This window comes from Chionomys nivalis, chromosome 10, assembly GCF_950005125.1.
Source record: "Chionomys nivalis chromosome 10, mChiNiv1.1, whole genome shotgun sequence".
Lineage (NCBI taxonomy): Eukaryota > Metazoa > Chordata > Mammalia > Rodentia > Cricetidae > Chionomys > Chionomys nivalis.
In genome coordinates, this window is record NC_080095.1 from 43,089,443 (window position 1) to 43,113,044 (window position 23,602).

General features: G+C 46.0%; 1 protein-coding gene across 1 annotated transcript in view; it reads left to right on the top strand.

The window, feature by feature from the left end:
• Map3k9 (mitogen-activated protein kinase kinase kinase 9) overlaps window positions 1–23,602 on the top strand; it is a 64,801-nt gene that overhangs the window by 33,050 nt on the left and 8,149 nt on the right. The window contains 8 exon segments of the mRNA XM_057782393.1: window positions 11,644–11,792; window positions 12,440–12,615; window positions 14,614–14,854; window positions 16,333–16,455; window positions 17,086–17,239; window positions 19,576–19,644; window positions 20,913–21,025; window positions 21,898–22,710. Of these exon segments, the coding sequence (XP_057638376.1) occupies window positions 11,644–11,792; window positions 12,440–12,615; window positions 14,614–14,854; window positions 16,333–16,455; window positions 17,086–17,239; window positions 19,576–19,644; window positions 20,913–21,025; window positions 21,898–22,710 (1,838 nt within the window).

A 23,602-nucleotide genomic window follows, 5' to 3' on the forward strand; every position in this document is an offset into this window, starting at 1 on the left:
TAAGATCCAGAGGTGCAGCCTCCAAGTTCCCAGGTCTGTGTGGCCTGCGGACACCCCAAGTCAGTCTGTGTGACCTCTCAGAGGGACCTCTACTGAATTCTGTGTTGCTAAGGGATGCTGCGGCAATTGCATCATCTCTGCAGTCGCTTCATGTGGTAGGTCACTCCTCAGGAAAGGGCAGCAGAGTCCAGGGGCACCATGTACTTCTGTCTCTGACTGAAGGGTGGGAAATCACCCTACACCAAGCAGTAACTTTGGCCCTGCCACGTTGCTGGGCTTCAGCAACTGCTACTGTAAGACTCTGGGTGGATTTAACCTGGTGTCCTCCCTATATGCTCCTGAGTCACTTGGTAACTTGGAAATGGTCCCTTCCAGCTGTCTAGTTGTTCTTTTACGCAGGGCTCTGTGTGTTGGACATTTATCTAGAAATGGGAAGAGATGGCCCCGCAGACCCTAAGAGCTGTGGAGTTACAGATTAGATATGGCTAGCGATCTCTTCTAGCAAGTATCAGTCCAAGAGGTCACAAGGACATAGAATTTTTTTAAAAAAATCATGTTGCCATTGAGGAAGGATAAGTTACCATCAGATAGATGTCCTATACAAGAAAAGACTATGGGTGATCAGTGCACCTCAGTCTAGGATCAGTGCTTCCTGGCATGTGGCAGTGAGCATGTGTGCATGCGTGTGTGCTTCTGTATATATGTATTTCCTTTAACTGCCTTGAGATATTCATAGATCATAAAGCACACCCTTTGCAGTATGTAGGTCAGAACTTTTTAGCATTTATAAAGCTGACTTCAAGACTGGGATGCAGTTCAGTAGGTAGACGAGTGTGCACGGTACTAGTGTGCGTGGGACCCTGGATTTGATCTCCAGCACCAGAGAACTGGGAGTGGTGCTGTGGGTATGTAATCCCAGTTCTCCAGAGGTGGAGGTGGGTGGATCATAGGTGAGGCCAGCCTAGGAGAGGCGAGACCCTGCCTCATAAAAACAACAAAGACCCGATAAAACCTAAACAAGCTTAAATACATGAGTGAACTGAGCGTCGCTCTCACTGTTACCTGCTTCCTAAGCCGCTATACCACGTTTTACCCACCAGATGAGTTAAAGCCACAGAGATTTGCTCTTTCATAGCTCTGGAGGCCAGAGTTTGAAATAAGTACAACAGGGCGCCATCCTAAAGATCCCAGAGGAGACCCCCATCCACTTATGGATTCTAAGTTCAAGAACATCTACAGATATTATTAGGGCCGCCATCCCACCCACTGTGATCGCTGTGTCCCAAAGATTGTTCTAAACCTCAGAGAGACCCTATGCCTTCTGCCTGTCATACTTCCTCCCTGTCTGACCTGTTGCTGTCTCTGGATTAGCCTCATGGCCATTTCCCATCAGGGGAATCACACAATGTGTGTTCTTCTGTCACTCACTTCTTAGATGTAACGTGTTCACAAGTCCAGCCATGTTGTAGCTTCATTAGACATTCATTCCTTTTATGGCTTTTTAGTATTCCATGATATAGGCAGGCCATGTCTGTTCATTCATTACATGGTAGAGAGTGAGTTTTCTCTTTGGGGATGTTATGATAAGACTGACGTGGACATGGACACACAAATTCTGTTGTGACTGCATGTTTTCTGCTGAGTTGGGCCTGTGCCTTCATACCAGTAAGTATATGTGTTAACTTTTTGAGGGCCCAGCGAACTGTTTCATGCACAGATGCTCAGTTTAAATGCCATTGGTCCACTCCACTAACTCCTCTATCTCAAGCATCTACTCTTGGTGCTGTTGTTTTGGTTGTAGCAATCCTAGTCTGTGAAGCAGGATTTTACTGGGTTGTTTGTTTGTTTGTTTTTCGAGACAGGGTTTCCCTACATAGCCCTGGCTGTCCTGGAACTCACTCTGTAGACCAGGCTGCCCTCTGCCTCCCGTGCACTGGGATGATAGGTGTATGCTACCACTGCCTGGCTCTTCACTGTATTGTTTTTATTTTATTAATATTTATTGAGCTCTACATTTTTCTCTGCTCTCCTCCCTGCCTCTCCCCTACCCTTCAACCCTCTCCCAAAATCCCCATGTTCCCAATTTACTTAGGAGATCTTATCTTTTTCTACTTCCCAAGTAGATTAGATCTATGTGTGTATCTCTCTTAGGGTCCTCATTGTTATCTAGGTTCTCTGGGATTGTGATTTGTAGGCTGATTTTCTTTACTTTATGTTTAAAAACCACTTATGAGTGAGTACATATGACAATTGACTTTCTGGGCTGGGTTACCTCACTCAAAATAATGTTTTTTTAGCTCATCCATTTGCCTGCAAATTTCAAGTTGTCATTATTTTTTCCTGTTGTGTAGTACTCCATTGTGTACCACAATGTACCATATTTTCCTTATCCATTCTTTGGTCAAGGGGCATTTAGGTTGTTTCCAGGGTCTGGCTGTGACAAACAGTACTGCTATGAGCATAGTTGAGCACATGTCCTTGTGGCACGATTGAGTATCCTTTTGATATATACACAAAACTGGTATGACTGGGTCTTGAGGTAGGTGGTTTCCTAATTTTCTGAGAAATTGCCACACTGACATCCAAGAGGGTTGTACCAGCTTGCACTCCCACCAGCAATGCAGAAGTGTTCCCTTTACCCCCACAACCTCTCCAGCATAAGTTGTCATCAGTGTTTTTGATATTGGCCATTCTTACAGGTGTAAGATGCAATCTCAGAGTTGTTTTGATTTGCATTTCTCTGATGACTAAGGATGTTGAACATTTCCTTAAGTGTCTTTCAGCCATTTGAGATTCCTCTGTTGAGAGTTCTTTGTTTAGGTTTGTACTTCATTTTATTTTAGTTGGATTATTTATTCTTTTGATGACCAATTTCTTGAGTTCTTTGTATATTTTGTATATATTTGTATATCTGTCTGATGTGGGGTTAGTGAAGATCTTTTCCCATTCTGTAGGCTGTTGTTTTGTCTTGTTGACCATGTCCTTTGCTTTGCAGAAGCTTTTCAGTTTCTTTTTCTCTTTTCTTTTTTTTTTTGAGACAGGGTTTCTCTGTAGCTTTGGAGCCTGTCCTGGAACTAGCTCTTGTAGACCAGGCTGGCTACAAACTCACAGAGATCTGCCTGTCTCTGCCTCCCGAGTGCTGGGATTAAAGGTGTGCATCACTACCGATCGGCTTGCTTTTCAGTTTCAGGAGGTCCCATTTATTAATTGTTTCTCTCAGTCTCTCTTTTTTTTTTTTTTTTTTTTTTTTTTTGGTTTTTCGAGACAGGGTTTCTCTGTGGTTTTGGAGCCTGTCCTGGAACTAGCTCTTGTAGACCAGGCTGGGCTCAAACTCACAGAGATCCGCCTGCCTCTGCCTCCCGAGTGCTGGGATTAAAGGTGTGCACCACCACCGCCCGGCGTTTCTCTCAGTCTTTACAGTATTTTTAATGTGCATTTCTTGAATGACTCTCAAAGTTTAGTCTCCCTTGTGTTCATTGGGCATTGTGTATCTCCTCAGGAGATGTGTCTGTTCAACTCTTTTGCCAGTTAAAAACTGGATTGTCTTTTGGGTTGTTTCTTTTTTAGTTTTAAAATAGTTTATTATTGCATGTATTTTAACCCATGTTTTAATTTTTTTCCATTCTATGTTCTTTGGTTAATTGTTGGTAGTGTACTCTGAAGCCCAAGTGTTTCTTCATTTTTTCTTACAGCCTGACTTTGTTGTCATCCTAAGAAGCATTACCTCAGCCAACGCTGTGAAGATTCCTAGCTCTGTTTTCTTCTGAAAATTTTATAATCTTGGTTCTTACCCTGGGGCTTCTGATCCATGTTGACTTGATTTTCATGTGGTATGAGGTGGAGGCCTGTTGGTTGGGCGCCATTTGTTGGAGGTTTCTGTCCTGCCCAGTCCTTGTTCTGCCTGGTTCCCGCTGTCGTTAAGTCCCAAAGAAATCATATAGAGGTCTACATTAATCATAAACTGATTGGCCCATCAGCTCAGACTTCTTATTAACTCTTATAACTTACATTAGCCCATTATTCTTATCTGTGTTAGCCACGTGGCTCAGTACCTTTTTAAGCGGTGTAGTCACTTCTTGGTTCTTTTGTGTCTGGACAGGACTGCAGAGGGAGCTTTCCTCTTTCCAGAATTTTCCTGTTCTCATTGACCCACCTCTACTTCCTGTCTGGTTGTTCCACCTATACTTCCTGCCTGGCTACTGGTCAATCAGTGTTTATTTAAAACATAATTGACAGAATATAGACAATTGTCCTGCACCAGAGGTCAAACTTTATATTCTCATATCTGCTCACTGTGCCAGGACCTCACATTGAAGAGACTTCCCTTCCCATTGAAACACCCAGTCATCTCTACCAGAAACATCCCAGGAGAACTGTGAGGGCTTGTTCCTGGGTTCACAGTTCTATTAGCGTGTCTGTGTCTGCACGTTAATATGCAGCTTGGTAGTAAGTTTTGAAGTTTAGGATATGAGAGCCCTCCAATTTTGCCTTTTTAGAATTTTGGTCATTCTGAATCCACTGCAATTCTTTATAAATCTTAGCATCATTTTGTTAATTTTGTAAAATAAGCAATTGTGATTTTGTTTTAAAGAGTGGCCTCGTATAGCTCCAGCTCACTTCAGATTAGATATAGAGGCAAAATGACCTTGAATACCTGCTGCTTCTGCTTTTGTATCCCCAAGTACTGGGATCATAGGTGCCATCACCTCGGTTGATACCTAGGATTTTCAGAGGGATTGTGTTTAGTCTTGAGTTATTTGGGGGACTATGGACATCATGGAAATAGTGTTTTTCAATCCATAAATGTGAGATTTCTGATTTGTTTAATTTCTTTCAGAGTTATTTCGTACTCTGTATGTCCATTCTCATCTGGCCCTATGTTAGTTACAAAGTGAACTACCTACTTGGGAGTGGTTTTCCTCCTTGTAAAATATTTGACCTGATAGTCAACTGCTATAGATCTCTAAAAATAGCAGTCTCATTGCAGCTTAACACTTGGAGTGTTAAGTGGTAAGACTGATACTAATTAATCCTCGTTGATATATTAATTAACCTATTATTACAAAAAGACCCATTGATATGGGAGCTTACATAAGCAAAGTGTATTTCTGCTTCGGGAGTAGTTCAGGCAGCCCAGGCTGGCAGGACAGCTGTGCCCTGTGAGACCCAGGTTCTCCAGGTTCCCTTCCTGTCCTTGTCCCAATGGTTTGGCCTGAGCTGCTGTTCCTTCTGTATTATAGACTGTAGGAAAGGAGGCCAAGCTTATCCATGGCCAGAGACTTGCCTTTGATGTGGAGATAGTCTGTGTGTTGTACACAGCCCCTCCGTCCCATTGCCTGCGCTCTGTACACAGCCCCTGTGTCCCATTGCCTGCGCTCTGTACACAGCCCCTGTGTCCCATTGCCTGCGCTCTGTACACAGCCCCTCCGTCCCATTGCCTGCGCTCTGTACATAGCCCCTCCATCCCATTGCCTGTGCTCTCTGTATACACAGCCCCTCCGTCCCATTGCCTGCACTCTGTACACAGTCCCTCTGTCCCATTGCCTGTGCTCTCTGTATACACAGCCCCTCCGTCCCATTGCCTGCGCTCTGTACACAGCCCCTCCGTCCCATTGCCTGCGCTCTGTACACAGTCCCTCTGTCCCATTGCCTGCACTCTATACATAGTCCCTCTGTCCCATTGCCTGCACTCTCTTGTATGTACACAGCCCGTGTCCCATTGCCTGCACTCTGTACACAGCCCCTGTGTCCCATTGCCTGCACTCTGTACACAGCCCCTGTGTCCCATTGCCTGCACTCTCTTGTATATACACAGCCCCTGTGTCCCATTGCCTGCGCTCTCTTATCTGGCTGGCTGTGAAGAGACCAAATGCACCTTTGGCTGCTGTGTGTCCAGCTAAAGCTATCTCAGGAACAGGGACCCCTCAGTCCCAGCCACTGGGCGCTCTTTCTTTCCCTTACCCCTTCACAGGATAACGTGCTATTCTCCTGTCTCACTTCTCTCTGGGTTTGTTCTTTATTCAGTCGCTTCTGCTGCTGTGATGTGGACAGCCTCTCACCAGCTTCTATGCCTGTTCTTAGTGGAAAGGGAGTGTGAACACCTAACTGAGGGTCTTATGGTGACAGTCAGTAAAGGACAGGGCTACTACAGGGGCTTGTGTTTCATGAGGGAATAGGCCAAACTCTTTCAACTTTTACCCAAACCCCCTGTTACAGGATTTGAGCCTTGTTCCTAACATCACTGCTATTGAAAGCCACTTGCAGGAGCTGTTGTGAGAGGCATCCGGTGAAATCATTCAGTTCCCTAACAGGACCAGCTTAGCGGTGAACTGCAGATGAGCGGAAAACATCTCCAGGGAAAATACCTGGAGTATTGTCACATGGTCTACCAGTATCTCAGTTGGGGTTTCTGTTGCTGCGATGAAGCAAAGAGCAACTTGGAGAGGAAGGGGTTTGTTCAGCTTATGCTTCCTCAACACTATCCATTGTGGAAGGGGAACCAGGACAGGAATTCAAACAGGGCAGGAACCTGGAGGCAGAAACTGATGCGGAGGCCATGGAGGGGGTGCTGCTCACTGACTGGCTCCTCACGGCTTGCTCAGTCTGCTTTCTTATATGTAGAACCCAGGACCACCTGCCCAGGGATGGCACCTCCCACAGTGGGCTGGGCCCTTCCCCATCAGTTACTAATTAAGAAATGCCCTATAGGCTTCCCTATAACCTGATCTTATGGAGGTATTTTCTCAATTGAGGTTTCTTCCTGCACATAATTCTAACTTGTGTCAAGTTGACATAAAACTAGCCAGCACAACCAGTGACTCTAGCTTAGATTGTTCTCAGGGAGGCTGGAGAAATGTCTCAATAGTTAAGAGTACATACTGGCCAGGCATAGTGGAGCACACCTTTAGTCCCAGCATTTGGGAAGCAGAGGTAGATTGATCTCATCTCTGTGAGTTTGAAGCCAGCCTGGTCTACAGAGCTAGTTCCATGATGGCCAAGTCTATATAAAGAAACCCTGTCTTGAAAAACCTTTTTTTTTTTTTTTTTAAAAAATAAAAGTACACACTGTTCTTGCAGAAGATCCAAGTTTAGTTTACAGCATACATCTTACAACTGCCAGCAACTACCTGGCGAGGATCCAGTGCTCTCCTGGACTCTGGAGACACCTGCACTCACAAGTGTATGTATGCTTCCCCCATAATTAAAAAAAATTAAGTAAATTTTTTAAAAATAATAATAAAATTGCACCTCCGACATGAGCCCTTGTTCCAGTCTGGATGACTGCATGGAAACACAAGTATGCCTGTGTCTTCCCAGCATTCTCCTATGCTGTGGGAGTTTCTTGAAGATATGGCCTACTGACTCCTTTATATGGGCCTTCACCCCTCTCCACTCAAGCATACTCTGAATGACTCCAGACAATCTCTCATGTTTACCAGAGGAAATACCTGTTCATCGCTATCCACACAGCAACGCTTAGATACTGGGAGCATGTCACCATACAGCCACGCTTAGATACTGGGAGCATGTCACCATACAGCCACGCTTAGATACTGGAAACACATCACCATACAGCAACACTTAGATACTGGAAGCATGTCACCATACAGCCACGCTTAGATACTGAAGCATGTCACCAACTCTGCACTCTCGTTTCTGTGCTTTGAGCAGCCTCTTCCATATTGATTGGCCTATTGCGGCTCAGATCCAGCAGGGGTCCCAGTGAGGATGGACGTGGAAGAAATTGTAGGAAGCTGGTTCTAAACTGATTTGTGATTCTTTTACAAGTGCCATTTATTGAATTTTTACTGTGCGCCATCCTCCCTCTCCTCAGCTCTTAAGCCTCCAGGTAGAGCAGATCATAGTCTGGCCCAGTAGAGTAGATGTCCCTCTCTGATGTTGCAGAGGGTAGAACCCTGACTCCTCCCTCCCCCTTACAGGTGGCCTGGACTTCTTCATAGGCTACCTAGAAGACCTAGTGGGAAACCACCAGAGGAGGGATGCCAGGACACAAACCAGGCACGCTTATGCCTTTGAAACACTCTGTATTTAGGGCTCAGACACTAATCATCTTTGCCTGGATGGAAGACAGGGGTCAATGGGTATATGGTCATTGGTTTTTGTTTAAAATTTGGGTTTTTTAGTGTGTATAAATGGGCATTTATACTAAAATGGACATTTAAATTGAGGGTGGGAATAGCTCTAACCTAGGAATCTGGCCAGGGCTGCTGAGGGCTCTTTGAAGTTGCTTGCTAAAAGCTTCCAAGTGTGAGTACACATCATAGTCAAGGTTTGGTAGAAGTGTATTTTTTCTTCATTTCCCACCCCATCCTGTTCCTCCTTCATTCCCTGTCTCCATGCTAAGGCTGGAAGCTGTGGTCTATATACTAGACAGATACTCTACCACTGAACCACATCCTCAGCTCTAATAATGTAATTCTTGATGGTGCTCAGGGATTGTGGAAGCACACCCACCATGCTTGCACTCATTCCCACGTCTGCCTAACAACTCATATGGCTTTTTTTTTTTTTGAGAATTTCATACATGAATACTATATGTACATCATTTTCACTCTCCTCTCTCCCCTTTCAACTCTTCCCCCGTCCCTCCTACTCCCTCTCAAATTTATGACCTCTTTTAAAATTAGTATTGTTTTATACACACACAGCCTCTTGAGTCCATTTAATGTTGCATATATATATGCAACATTAAGACTATATGTGTGTGTTTAGGACTGACCACTTGGATAACCTGTCTGGGGGCTCGTCCCTGAAGAAAACCAATTCTCCCTTGTTCAGTGGACATTGCCTGTAGCTCTTCATCTAGGAGTGGGGCCCCATGAGGTTTTCCCGCCCACTTCCACACGTCAATTGTGTTATTATGTATGTCTTGTTTAGGCAACCATATTGCTGAGATTTCACAGCCGTTGAGTCCCTGCTATGTTTAGAATGCACCGTCTAGCAGCAGGTGTCCTGGCCCTCTGACTTTAGGATTTTCTGCTTCTTCTTTCACAATTTCCTGTGAGTCTTAGGTGTAAGGGTTGTGCTGGAGATGTGCCCCTTGGGGTTGGACACCACATAGTCACTTTCTCTGCATTTTGACCAGCTGTCTGTAATAGTCACCATCTATTGCAAAAAGAAGATCCTTTGCTGAGAGGTGAGAGCTGCAGTTCTGTGTCTATGGACACCTATGCCTGAGCGAGAGGCCCTGAGAACTGAAGGATTAAAAGCTATAGTATTCCCACTCTTTAGGAATCGTGGACCGGCAAACAGACAGCTACACTGCATGGCGGTTAGAACATAGGATGCCGTGGTAGACTTGATAAGTATCTGATGTTCTCATCAGCTGCCAACTAAAATTTAACTCCTGTAGAGACAAGTCTTACAACTGGCCATTTCCTGTCAAGATTTGTAACGAGAGTGGCAGTATCTGGAAGTCTTAACAGAGTAAAACCAGGATGGCTGGACCACCCCAAGGAGCCGTTTGTAGGCCCTGGTACACAGGCTGCTGCATTGTTGGAGTCATGCTAGACCATCTGGAGTCATTGTGAGCAAACTGCGCAGTCATCTTCACGGCTGCCCCTTCTTATGCTTGGAGCGCTGACTTTCCTCTTTCACTTAGCCACCAGGAATTAGCTCAAAGGTCCTTTGCTTTTCCCACGCTGATCTGGTTTAGGGGTTTCTTCTTTGTGCCCTCATATGTCTGTTGTGGCTTATCTCTGTCTCCTATCCTGACTTTGTTTTTTCTGTACCTCTTACTAGTTTCTGTGTGGAAGATCTATGTCTTTTACCCTGTCTTTTAGTGTCTGGAGCTGGGCATTTGTAGAAACCACTAAACCCATCCAAGACTTCACTTTCTTCACTTGTCAAGTAGTGTTCCCACTTGCCTGCGTCCTTGCACAGATTCAGGATGATGCTGTAAAATGCCATACTACCTGCACATACAAAGGGTCATGAAAGGCACCGAGCACGGTGGCTCACGCCCTTAATCCCAGCACTCGGGAGGCAGAGGCAGGCGGATCTCTGAGTTTGAGGCCAGCCTGGCCTACAAAGCAAGTTCTAGGAAAATCCAGGGCTACACAGAGAAAACAAGCAAAGAAGAAACAAATAAAAAGCAAAGTATGGTAGGTTTGGTGGAGGGTCACAGTGTCAGAGTACTTGCCTAGCATGTGCATGAAAATATGAAGGAAAATAAGAGTCTAGTGTGTTGGCACACACCTGTAATACTAGGACTCGGAAGACTGGGCAGGATAGAAAGTGTGAAACAGCCTACATAGCAAGATCCTTTAAACAAACAAGGTGTCCTGATAAATGCATACTGGGTTGATAATTAATCATCATTATCATCATCATCATTATCATTTTGCCTTTACAAAAATTCTAAATTAAATTTATTTTATATGTGTGAGTGTTTTGTATGTATGTATGTATATGTGTGTACTATGTGCATGCCTGGTGCTGTTGAATTGAGAAGGGGGTGTCGGATCCTCTGGAACTGGAGTTAAGGGTGGTTATTAGCCACCATATAGGTGATGGCACTGAATCTGGATCCTATGCAAGAGTAACAAGAAATTCCTCTAGATCCATCATAATCATCATGGTTTAATTAATGCGGCCTTTGTGGCAGCTGCACACTACTGAGGAGCGTTATAATATGTGTGAGGTTGGAGTGGCAAGTGGAGCCTGCCTTCTGGGTCCATAGCCTTATTTTCTTGTCCTCACTTATTCTTGGAAGGACTGAGTGCTGCTGTGTGGTTTTGCCTGGTTTTGATTGGGGATCTATCCACTAATTCTTCCGTTGTGCCTGTCTCCACATTCCCTGACTCATAGGTGATGAAGAATTATTCCTATGAACTTACTAGGTCAGGAGACACTGAAGTTCTCACAGCTGCTGTGCTGCTCTGCCCTGCTGACCCAGTCTACCCGTGGAGCTTTATCCTCAGAACTAGACAGAGGCTTCCGTGAAGATCTTACTTATACTGCTCTGGAGTCAGAAATGTGTATAACCTAGTGGTTATAACATCCAAAGAAATCTTTTGTAGGAGCAAAAAATCCATGTTAAATGGATGCTCATTGGTTTTCTAAAGCTTAAAAAATGTATCCATGACAGAAGTTGTCTAAAAACAGAAAGGTTCTGTTTGGGAGAGTCTCTTCTAAACAGTCTGTCATAGTGGTGCACACCTATAATCCTAACCCTCAGGAGGCTGAGACAGGAGGATTAGGAGTTCCAGGCCAAGGCTAAGCTACATAGTGAGACCTTGTTTTAAAACAATAAAATTTCTGTAGCCATTGAGTATTTATTTAAGGTCTTAAAGATGCATTTGATTTTGTGACAGCTTGTGTGACTAATAGTGTTATTTGATCTCTAGAGGAGGGTTAGAGGCTCAGAGCAATGTAGTGATTGCCCGGTGGATTCATAGGCAGGGAGATGGAACAACACTTTAAACTAGGTATACCTGGCTCCAGAGTCTTTACTTCTACCTAGTAAGCTTTGTGACTTCCCTTTATGTTAGGGTTTCTATTTCATTCATCTTCCTATGGGTTGAGGGTGACGTGGGATGCCTGCAAAAAACCTTTGTAGCTATTTTGGTGAGCCAGTAGCTGTTATGTCTTACATAGTTTCTGCCTTGTTCCTCTCCCCAGCTATGGAGTGCTGCTTTGGGAACTGCTGACTGGCGAGGTGCCCTTTCGAGGCATTGATGGCTTAGCAGTGGCCTATGGAGTGGCCATGAATAAACTCGCCCTTCCTATCCCTTCTACGTGTCCAGAACCTTTTGCCAAACTCATGGAAGGTAAGTAACCCCTGGCCCGAGGAAAATGGGTGGACTGTGCACCTTCACACGGCCCGAAGATGATGTTTCCTAATGCCAGGAGGTCTGCTGCAGAAGGGGGACATGAAATATTAGCCACCCACGGGGAGAGTTGGGAGAGCTGTTTCTAGACAGCGGCCACGCCCCGCCAAAGCAGGTTCATTTCTGCAGTGACTATAGAAATTAGTAACTCAAACCTGCTATCTTGCATTCCAGTATCTTATTATGTAATACCAAGTAAGCTACAGTGACATTTGTTCCCAGACCCGAGTCTCTTGTGTGTAGACCGGAAGGTCATCTGGGAAGAAAGGGACTCTAAAATCACTGAGAGAAACATAACTCTGTGAGAAATGCAGAGCCAAGCAAACTGCAGAGGGGAAGGTCGACTGTGCTAGTGGCCAGGCAGCGACTGGGTGGAGTTCACTCTTCTGACTCACCTTGATGCTTTTCTTGGGGCTGGTAGCTTGTGTATGTTTGGGAGATTGGGGCATAGTCACCCCAGTGCACTTGTAAGTGGTGAGCTAGTGTCAGTGTCAGGCACTAGAAGCTTTGTCTCGCTTTCCGTGTGCTTACTCAGCAGAGCGTACAGTATAGCGCCTTTGACCTCCACTTTCCCCTCTTCCATTCAGACTGCTGGAATCCTGACCCCCACTCACGTCCGTCTTTCACCAGTATCCTGGACCAGCTCACGACCATAGAAGAGTCTGGTTTCTTCGAGATGCCCAAGGACTCCTTCCACTGCCTGCAGGATGACTGGAAACAGGAGATTCAGGAAATGTTTGACCAACTCAGGGCCAAAGAAAAGGTAGAGAAGAGGAAAAGGCATGCCTTGTCTTAGCAGAGATGCTTCCTGGGGTTTGTGGACTCAGTATATCCAACCACTGACACCAATACCTGCCTCCTCGGGGTCGGCTTGATTGTCCACAGCCCAGAAGCAGCTGTGGGCAGCTGCCAGCAAGTGTTTCCTCCTGCTGCCTCAAAATGGACAGTTCTGGAAGGGTTTCCAGGTTCCACAGGGGATTTCTAGAGGGAGGACCGTTTCATAGAAGGGTACATCAGCACTTCAAGTCGTTAGCAGAACATCTTGCTGTTGTCTTTTGGAGTCAGTCAGAAAGAGGATAGGAGCCTGAAACTAGAATTTTTTGTGTGTTTTTATGGAAAGGGTTCCAAGCTGAAATGATCTAGGGGACGTTGGCACCTCTTGGCTTGCTGGAGTCTGCTTCTGGGTTTGGTGGTCATTCCTCCAGTGGCTCCTCTCTTTTCTTGTGCTATGACCCTAGCAGTCAGTATCCACACGGCTGAGACTGGTTGCGTGCAGTTGTATGTCCTGTGCTGTCTGGAAGGGGCTGAATTCAGAGGCCTGAAGGTGGTTGTGTTATAGTCTTGGCTAATTTCCCTTTTTTTTTCTGCTCACTCTGTACTGTGGAAATTTGGGGGAGTTAATAGCGTTGTGATAAGTTGTCACACGCCTATAATCTCAGCCCTTAGGAGGCTGAGTAAGGAGGGTTGTAAGTTTGAGATCAAATACATTGTAAGTTCTAGACCAGCCAGGGCTATCAAATGATTTCAAGACTAGCCTAGGCTAAAACTTGGTTTCAGGGACTAAATGAATAACTAAATAGCAATGTGGTAATAATGGAATCTAATTTTGTTTCTCACTTGGTTTTCACTTGAAAAGTCTCACGGGACCGCTTTGCCCAGCTAGTGTCTGGGATGTGGGGCAGGTGTTCCCGTCTCACAGCTGAGGGCCTGTGGCCTCCATCTTCATGGAGCTAGCAAGTGAGGAAGCAGGTCCTCGACCCTGGGCCATCTGACTCTAGGCCCTGTGTTCTTTGCAATATCATTATATCCCCCTACGCAAATTACTGAAAAATAATTTCTGGATCTGATTCGAAGAGATGAGCTTTTGTTGGATTGCTGAATCACCGAGTCATGGCCACCTCTCTCTGTTTTTGGATTGATAAAATCATAACACAATCTATAAGTGACATGCGCCAATAGGAATAATGAAAATTGTCAATAAGTAGTTACAATAATCCTCCCCGCCCCACCCCATTTGTGGTTTTGCTTTCTGTGGCTTGATTTATCACTGTCAACTACTGTCCAAAGTATTAAATAGAACATTCCAGAAGTAAACAGTTTCATGTTTTAAATCGTACTCTTTTCTAAGCGTCACGATCCAGTCTTGCTCTGCCCTTCCTGGGAACGGTCATCCTCCGGACACTGCACACTGCCCGAGCCAGATAGCACAGTGGTCTTGGGTTTCTTGTCAATTATTGTGATATGGCAGTTCTGAGTTCAGGCAGCCCTGATTTTATTTAATAATGGTTTCAAAGGACAAGAGTAGTAACGCTGGTGGTTTTAGTGTAATATATTGTTATCATTATACGCTATTAATATTTGTTGCTAATCTCTTAACAATGCCTAATTTATAGGTTAAATTTTATGATGGAGGTATTTATTTTAGAGGAAGACACATAGAACATACAGAGTTGAGAAGAATCTGTGGTTTCAAGCATTCCCTGTGGTCTTGGACATACTCCCCAGGGATAAGGAGGCACTACTGTTCAAGGAAGGGGCAGCCGGTCTCCAGGCTTGCTCTGTGGCATTAGCCTCTCCAGCTGTATTCACAGGCTCTTCAGTGTATTCAGTATGGCTGTGCTGCACTTTCCTTTCACGAGGGCTTGCATGTGTTCAGTTACCACCAGCTGCTGAGCGCCCTCTCTCCTGGGCACCACAGGAGAGCTCTCTGGTGTCTCATTCCCTGAGACCCACTCTTCTCTCTGCTGGTTCCCCTTGGTAGGAGCTCCGTACCTGGGAGGAGGAGCTGACCCGGGCTGCGCTCCAGCAGAAGAACCAGGAGGAGCTGCTGCGACGCAGGGAGCAGGAACTGGCTGAGCGGGAGATTGACATCCTGGAACGAGAGCTCAACATCATCATCCACCAGCTGTGCCAGGAGAAGCCCCGGGTGAAGAAACGCAAGGGCAAGTTCAGGAAGAGCCGACTGAAGCTCAAGGATGGAAACCGCATCAGCCTCCCCTCCGGTGGGTGGCAGCCAGAGAGTGGGGGTGGGGGAGCTGTGTGTCAGGGGTTTGTGGGAGTTAGACTGTGCTTGAAGCACAGACCATGACTCAGTAAAACCTGTTGGAACGGGCCATCTTGCTCAGTGGAGGACAGGTTTCCTGGGGAACTGTTCATTGTGAGTGACTGCAGAGCATATAGCAATGACAAACACACTAGACCCAAGCTGTTCAAAGCATGGCAGATCACAAAGCACACTTCACTGTAGGCAAAAGCTGGAGGGTGAGGGAATTCTGGGCATGTACATATCTTAATCTTGCAAAGCTGCTTATCTCAAGTTTCTTTTCATAATTAGCCCTCAGTGCACATAATATTAGGCTAAAATATAAAAATTCATATTATAAGATTTATGTATAGCTTCTCAGAAGTACATTCATAAAGGTACACGTTTGGTAATGTTACCTGGGGGAAATGCAAAGAAATAGGAAATTGGATTAGAATCTTGGTGGAGTATACTGTGCCCAAGGGGGCAGGCGAGTATTTCTATAGATTAAAACAGTTCTTTGTGTGCTAGGTCTGTAAGGCCTTGGGTAGCAAGTTTATTAGAACTGTAAGGAAGCAAAGAAAAATGGCATAGTCCAAGGGGCTCTGGGTGGTGTTTAAGCTTTGGAATGATGATTTAAACACAGACCAAGGGAATTAAGTCATTGGATTGAGAGAATATGCTCATGGGAGTGTACACTGCTGTCCTTGTGTTTTTGTTTTGTTATTGCAGTTTTGTTTTTTGTTTTTTTGGTTTTGCAAGTAGTTAGGTACGTCTGGAACCTCTAGTCTGTGCTAGGACACTGCTGTACGCTAGCAATGCAGATATGAAGCTCCCATCTGCAAGAAGAGTTTAACCTAGTGGGCAGACCCCAGTGCTTCTCTGTTAGATGAAGAGGCTGAGATTCAGAACCTAAGAGCTGAAAGTTTCAAAGTTTCGTGTTCTTCAAAAGTATCAAAACTGCCTTTGAGGTGTGTGAGAATTAGAGTCATTTCCCCATTTCTGTTGAATTCCCACATTCTCACCATGGGCTGGTTTTAATACCCTCTCTGCCTGCACCTTGGGAGCAACACCAAATGCTTCCTGTTTGGCACCTGAAAAGGACATGGATGGTGACTGAACATCTGAAACATAATTTCAAATAGCATTTGCTGGAATAATCCATCAGGTGACGTGCACTGAGAAGCAACTCTCAGTTTGCAATTGCTCCACCTGCATCCATCAAATGAGAGCTTTATGAAGACTGCCATCTGTGTGTTCGTTTTGTCATGTGTTTATCCTGTGATGTGTCCCTTTGGGGGGGGAACAAAGATGACTCTGAAGAAAACGTTTCTCAGATAAACAAAGCTTTTCAGAAAACCAAGGCTTACCCGTCAGGCCTGCCAGGAGACATCAGATTCTTGAATGAAACTGACTGTGTGACAATCCTAATGCACACATTTGTCTCTTCCCAAGCAGATTTCCAGCACAAGTTCACGGTGCAAGCCTCCCCAACCATGGATAAAAGGAAGAGTCTCCTCGGCAGCCGATCGAGCCCTCCTGCTAGCCCCACCATCATCCCTCGCCTTCGAGCCATCCAGTGTGAGACAGGTTTTCAGAACACACCAGGGACACTTGTCCCCTGCTCTGCTCAGCCACTGACTAATTCAGGCTTGTTCCAGCCATAACTTCTGCCATCTTCCTCAACAGTGTGTACATACGTGCATGTGCAGTGCAGACTTCCTGCTCCTTGTCCCCGTTAACTTCACTGCTGTCTCTCCACCTTCAACAGGGGCTCGTGGGTAGAGGAAGCTCCTTAGTGAATTGCAAAGCAGTGTGCAAACTGGATTGATGTAGATGCAGATTGGTACCCACCTTGAGGACCTCCGTACTGTCTGCCCTGCTGGGCCTCACTGTCTTCCTTCTGTCTGTACTTTTAAAACCTGGGGCCTAAGAAAGCTTGCCACAGCTTTAGCATGGGCCAGGCCCCGGACCGTTTATATTTTTACTGTAGTATTTGCTTAAAAATAAGTGTGTGTCTGTGTGTGTGTATCTGTGTATGCGTGTGTCTGTGTGTGTGTGCATGTGTCTGTATGTGTCTGTGTGTGTGTATCTGTGTATGTGTGTCTGTGCGTGTGTGTGCGTGTGTGTGTGTCTGTGTGTATCTGTGTCTGTGTGGTCCATCTGCCAGTTTTGGAGAGTCTTACCTCACTCAACCTTTGTTATTCACAGTGACGCCAGGTGAAAGCAGTAAAACCTGGGGCCGGAGCTCAGTTGTCCCAAAAGAGGAAGGGGAGGAGGAGGACAAGAGGCTCCCAAAGAAGAAGGGCCGGACATGGGGACCAGGAACACTTGGGCAGAAAGAGCTCACCTCAGGAGATGAAGGGTAAGAGCCAGCTGATGTGAAATTCTCTCTCCCTGAAAGACTGTCACAACAGTTTAAAATATGATAGGAAACACTTTCGTTTTTCTTGTGTATATTTTAATATGTTCTGGGAAAATACAGGTTTTTGTTTGTTTGTTTGTTTGTTTGTTTGTTTGTTTATGGTAGGCTAACCCCAGCTGTCCTCAAGCTCTCTATCCTCCTACCTTCCCGAGTGCTGGAATTACAAATATGCGTTACCACAAAGCTCTTCCTGACCTTTCTAGAGTTTTCCAGCCTCCTAGTTCCTGGGTTCCCTTGTGGAGCAGGAATTGTCAAGCTCTTTCCACAAAAGGCCAGATAACATTTTAGGCTTCTGGGTCTGCATAGTGACAGAGACATCTAAAAGCTGCCCTAGACTTTGGGTAGCACATAAATGAATGAGAACTCTTGGCTACCTTCCAGTCAGACCTTACAAAGACAAGCGGCAGGCAGGATTGGATTCAGTCTGCTGGTCTGCTGCCCCCTGCAGGCGTTCTCAAAGCAGCAACTAGCCCTGATGGGAAGGAAATGTAGGAAGTTGGCCTAAGTGGTCTGCTCACGCCTGAATCTTCCCCGTAAGACATCTGTTGAGCGGAAAGGGAGGAAGAGCAGGGCTTTCTCCTGTTGACCTGTTAGCAGAGGTGGGCACCATAACTCGGCCCTGACTGTGGGGTCACTGACCTCCTTTCGTACCTTATCCCTAACCACGTGTCAGCACCCTGCCAGGCACATGGTCTTGGTGTCTTAAATGCGCTGTGTCCTCACTTGTAGGCTTGAAGCCAGGGTGCAGATTCTCTGCATCAGTTTTCCACAGGCCAGGGAGACTTCTGGCCATGAGACACGGCCCCATAACTAGCCGTGGGAGCTCATGTTTTCTCACCTACAGTGTGGCATGGATGTTAGGGTTCTTTGTGAAGTGCATCACTTTAGCTGGCCCATAGTGAATGTACCTAGTTATCAGTCGGGATGATGGTTCTCTGTCTTTCATGCCATCTATTCAATGCCCACAGTGTGGACATCATGGTTTGTACTTCTTCTAGAATACCCCTGGCTATTCTATGTGTGACGATAGTAGTCCTGTCCGTTTTCAGTGACCTCCCATTAGCCACTGGGTGGAGCCTCTAAACCTGTCAAACTGACTTTGGTAATGATTTGAATACTAACATTTCACGTTCAAACTCTTCCTGTGTCTGAGCTCAAGGGGAAAAAATAGCAATTTGATTTATAAAGATGTAACTCTGTCAAGTAAGGCTTGGAAACCACCACGGAGCTCCTTTGAATAGAGGGACACCTGTGAGGCAAACCATCTGTGTGTGGTGTGTGTGTGAATGCGGAACTTAAGGCCAGCAAATCTACAGAACTCAGGAGTGCAGAGGAGAGGCAAGAACCTTGCAGTCTGTCCTTTATGGCTTGGCTCAGAGAAACTCAGTCACCCGGAATCATTCGCTATTTCTGACATTAGTATAATTCTCAGGCTAACCATGCCAGCTATGGATTCTGGTAACTGAATTTTTTCAACTAATTTTCTCAGTGAACATACAAAGTAATGGGCTTTTGTAGCATTTTCATATAGATAGAGCATTATAGTTTTTCTTACTCCCTCATCACTTTCCCCCTTTCCCCTTCCTACTCGACCCTTTCTTGCAAGACCCTTCCTCTTATCAGATACGATTCTAGTGAATTTTTTGGTTCTGTTTTACTTAAACTTTTTGTTGTTGTTTTGGTTTTTGTTTTGTTTTTGTCTTAATAGTAGATCAATCTTCTTTTTTACACTACTAAATGCTAATTTTGCACTTTTCTTTCTCCTTATGTAGATTTGTCCTTGCAGACTTTTGAGACAATTAGGGAGCATGTGCCTTGATTTTTCATTATTCTCACTTCTTATTGAAGAAATGAAAGTGTATTCTAACATACTTGAGTCCAGATGTCTTTGATATCAAAAATGTTAGCGATTTCTCCATAATAGTATCTCTAATTTTAGTGCCTGATGACTGAAGAAAATTTATGATGACAAACCTTGAGTTCAGAAAAGAAGATTCCTGTCTCCCCTTTTATCTAACAGTGTATATGCTGTAGGCAGCTGGGGTATTTATGACTCACAGTCCCTAACAGTTGCCCTCTGGCTCTCGGGGGCCTTTGTCCCTTACATTGGAAGGGTGTGGGCCTGAAACAGCTTCAATATGGCACTCTTTTCCTGGGGTGGGTTTGCTGGTTGGACAGGCCACCTAACTGGTCCAGCCTGGGCAGTCTGAGGATGGGAGAGGGTGAGCTGACGGTGGTCGGCACTGCCTGTTGCTGATTGTCTTTATTCATTGAAGATCCCCCCAGAGACGGGAAAAAACTAATGGCTTAAGTACCCCGTCAGAGTCTGCACATTTCCACTTGGGGTGAGTCTGGCCTCCACCACAAGCTGTGCTGGTAGCAGCTGCCCTTCCCTTCCCTTGTTCATTTCTCATCACTGCAAGGGAGGAGCCGATTATGTTCTTAAGAGCAATACCTTTGTGCACCTTGTTGACCCATCCCAGTTGCTGTTTCTAGAGAAGGCCACTCGGCTATATATCCTTGAATACTGGCTTTTATTTGCTAATCTGGGCTTCTTTGGGCCCCAATTGCTAGAGGAAATGTTATAAATCGTGCAGATAGGAATCCAAAGCAGTGGATTTAGCAGCTTGTTTCTCTCCAGCCCTGTGTTCTATTTGAAACCAGCCAAGTCTGGGCTGTGTTCTGACCACCTTTCTGACAGCACTTAAAATAGAGTTCTGAGACTGGGGCAAAAAGAGATCCTTCTCCCTCCCTTTGGTGGCTTGGGACTCTGAGAGACAGGCTTCAGGTGGACGGGTAGAGTCCCCAGTGATTGACATGCTAGGCTTTCAATGCCACCATAATATTCAAGAGTCCTCAGTGCTCCCTTTTGTTGCCCTCTCAGGCAAAGACCAGTGCTTCCAGACCTCAGATCCCTCTTTGTAAGGGAGCTGATGGGGATCCATTCTGTCTCTGGAGGTTTACCAGGCTTGCCCAGTGAGCTGACGGCAGGGTTTCTTTGTCTCCGTGCCCAGACAAATGGCTGGCTTGAATGCCACGTAGTGTCCTTCCTGTGTAGTTCTGTCCCAAGTCACTGGGTTGGTGCCACTTTATTGCTTGATTTTTTTTTTTTTCCTTTTGAAGAGTGAATGGCTTTGGAAGCTTAAGCATGCGAGATAGAAACGTGGAAGGAGAACCTGAGAAACATTATGAGTGGAGTGGCCCGGGCCATTTCTGCTGGTTCATCTGCCCCATGCTTGCCTTGCACTGCAGGTGTTTGCATTGAAATACTTGTAATGTTATGAGTGTGTTGTGTTCAGAGCCTAGGGGTTGAATGCTTTTCCCTTAAGAATGGCTCATACAAGATCTTCCACAAGCTCAGTCCTTACTCTGCTTGCCTGCCTGTCACTCGATCTTTCCATGATTCCATAGCATGTGAGGGACTGCGCTAAACCACCACTTTTCATCTCCTAGAGCATGCGCACTTGTTTGTGAAATAGGTGGGCTCGGGACAAGTTGTCTGGTCCCCATGGCTTTTCAGCGTGATTAAGTAGACAGACATTTCCCAAACGCCCATGGAGGCTAGAGTAAGAGAAATAGCCAGTGTTGACATGTCTCCTCATTATCCCTCCAGCCTCAAGTCCCTGGTAGATGGATACAAACAGTGGTCATCCAGTGCCCCCAACTTGGGGAAGGGCCCAAGGAATAGCCCTGCTCTACCTGGGTTTACCAGTCTTATGGAAATAGGTAAGTGTTTTGTTTTGGTTTTCTCCCTGTTTTCTTAGAGAATTCATGGCCAGACTTCCAGGATTGTTTAAGGATTCCTAGTATTATGTGTAGGGTTTGTCTTATTTTTGTTCCTTGCCTCTGATCGCCTACTCTGTCACTTCCATTTTACTAGCTCTTCCTAAAGCAGTTTCCTTGTATTATAGCCATGGAACATATCTTTGGCTTCCTGCCCCAAGAATTCAGCAGTCATTTCCCCAGGGCAGTGTGCAAGGTTGAGGACTTGAACCAGACATTTCCCTTTTCCAAGCCTTTCCAGTGTGGCTCTCTGGCTATGAATGGTGGCTGAGTTCTCTAGAAGTTCCTCCAGTTTTCTTTTCTCTGTAGATTTCCAAGTCATAATAGGCCCATCCGTTGAAGAGATTGCCCTTCACCCATGTAGAGGATTCTGACTTCTTGTGCAGACCAACTTTAAGACATGTTGCTAAGCATTGTGCTAGAAATTCAAAGCCCTTCCAGTTTTATGATACAAAAATATTAGAAATGTTTGTTTTATCTAGTGTTCTGGGAATGCATACTGCATGTTCTTGTAAGAGTACCCATGGGGCAAAAGGTATGTGAGATTGTCTCTGGCATTACGTCCACACTCAAAGGAGGAGTCCCTATGAAGGAGGCTGCAAATTAGCTGATCTACTCTTCTGCAAATAGAGAAATGGGCTCTGGAATGCAGATGAGTTTCCCATGCTGTTCTCAGTTGAGTGGCAGAAAACAGATCCCGTTGGCTCCATGCTCAGTTTCATGCCCTATATCTCTGGCAGAGTCGGGAAAGCCAGAGCTGGGAGAAGGATCAGACTCTTCATTCCGTATTTCTCTGTTGTTTATCTTGTTTTCAGAGGATGAAGATGGTGAAGGCCCAGGAAATGGAGAGAGTCATCTCCAGCATTCGCCCAACCAGTCCTACCTCTGTATCCCATTTCCTCGTGGAGAGGATGGGGATGGTCCTTCCAGTGATGGAGTTCATGAGGAGCTCACCCCAGTCAACTCAGCCACCAGTACCCCTCAGCTGACGCCAACCAACAGCCTCAAACGCAGTGGGACCCACCACCGGCGCTGTGAGGTGGCTCTGCTTGGCTGTGGAGCTGTTCTGGCAGCCACAGGCCTAGGGTTTGACTTGTTGGAAGCTGGCAAGTGCCAATTGCTTCCCCCAGAGGAGCCTGAGCCACCAGCCCGAGAAGAGAAGAAAAAGCGCGAGGGTCTTTTCCAAAGGGCCAGCCGCCCTCGTCGGAGTACCAGCCCCCCTTCCCGAAAGCTCTTCAAGAAGGAGGAGCCAATGATGTTGCTAGGAGACCCCTCTGCCTCCTTGACGCTGCTCTCTCTCTCCTCCATCTCCGAATGCAACTCTACCCGCTCCTTGCTGCGCTCTGACAGTGATGAGATCGTTGTGTATGAAATGCCAGTCAGTCCAGTTGAAGCTCCACCCCTCACCTCGTGCACCCACAACCCTCTCGTTAATGTCCGAGTGGAGCGCTTCAAGAGAGACCCAAATCAGTCCCTGACTCCCACCCATGTCACCCTCACAGCCCCTACACAGTCAAGTGGTCACAGGCGGACTCCTTCTGATGGGGCGCTTAAGCCAACAGGAGCCCCCGCAGCACTAGCGAGCCGGAGCCCCTCCAGCAATGGAATGAGCCCCAGTCCTGGGACAGGTGAGTTCTGGCCACTTCCTCTTTTCTCTTAGCTTCTTTTGCGTCTCCCCAGGGAGTAAAGATGTTTGTAGGTGACTCATTTCCTCTTTCTACTTCTGGATTTGGATAACCCCAAAGAAATTTGAATTTCTTCTCTTGTTCAACCATGCAAGAGATATGACCTGGGATTGGCAGGGTGTCCAGAGCTGGCTGACTTCTCTCTGCCCTGTACCATGGGCATCTTCTCCTGATCTTGAAAGGAGACAGGTTGGTTGTAGAAAGAGCCAGACGTGGGCCCGGGGCATGCTGAGAATCCACTCTGGCACAGGGCAGTGATTCCATCATCCGGGGACAGCAGGCAAGCTTATTGTTCCCGGAAGATTCTCAGCTCCAAGGAAGGGATCTTTGCCACACCTAGGAAGGGTGTTTTCTGCTACATACTTGGGCCTGTGCCATTACAGCATTAGTTCAGACACACACCTAAGGTCAGCTGCCACCACCCATTATGTTCTCCATTGCCAATCCTTGAGTCACGCCTGCCTCCTCAGGCCTGGAGACATGTCCAGTGGGTGGCTGTCCATGCGCACATGCTTGCCTTGCGTCTGACCCCTGAGACTCCTATGAATTTGTACTTTCAACCGAGGACTTTGCTGCCCCCATCCCTTGCTCCCTAAAAGACCCAAGTCTGGCTAAGAAGCAGCCCCTAGTCCAGTCAGAGAAGCAAACATGGTCACTTCCTTTTGGTGAGACTTAAGTGTTCACGACAGTTGTTACCCCACTCTTGCTCCTTAGGTCTGTTGTACCTGGGTGTGTGACCCCTTTAGAAATAAGGACAGCATAAATCACCTTTATGTTTTTTGCTAGCTCTTTCCCTGCTATGTGATCATTACATACATGACCGACAGGCATTCTC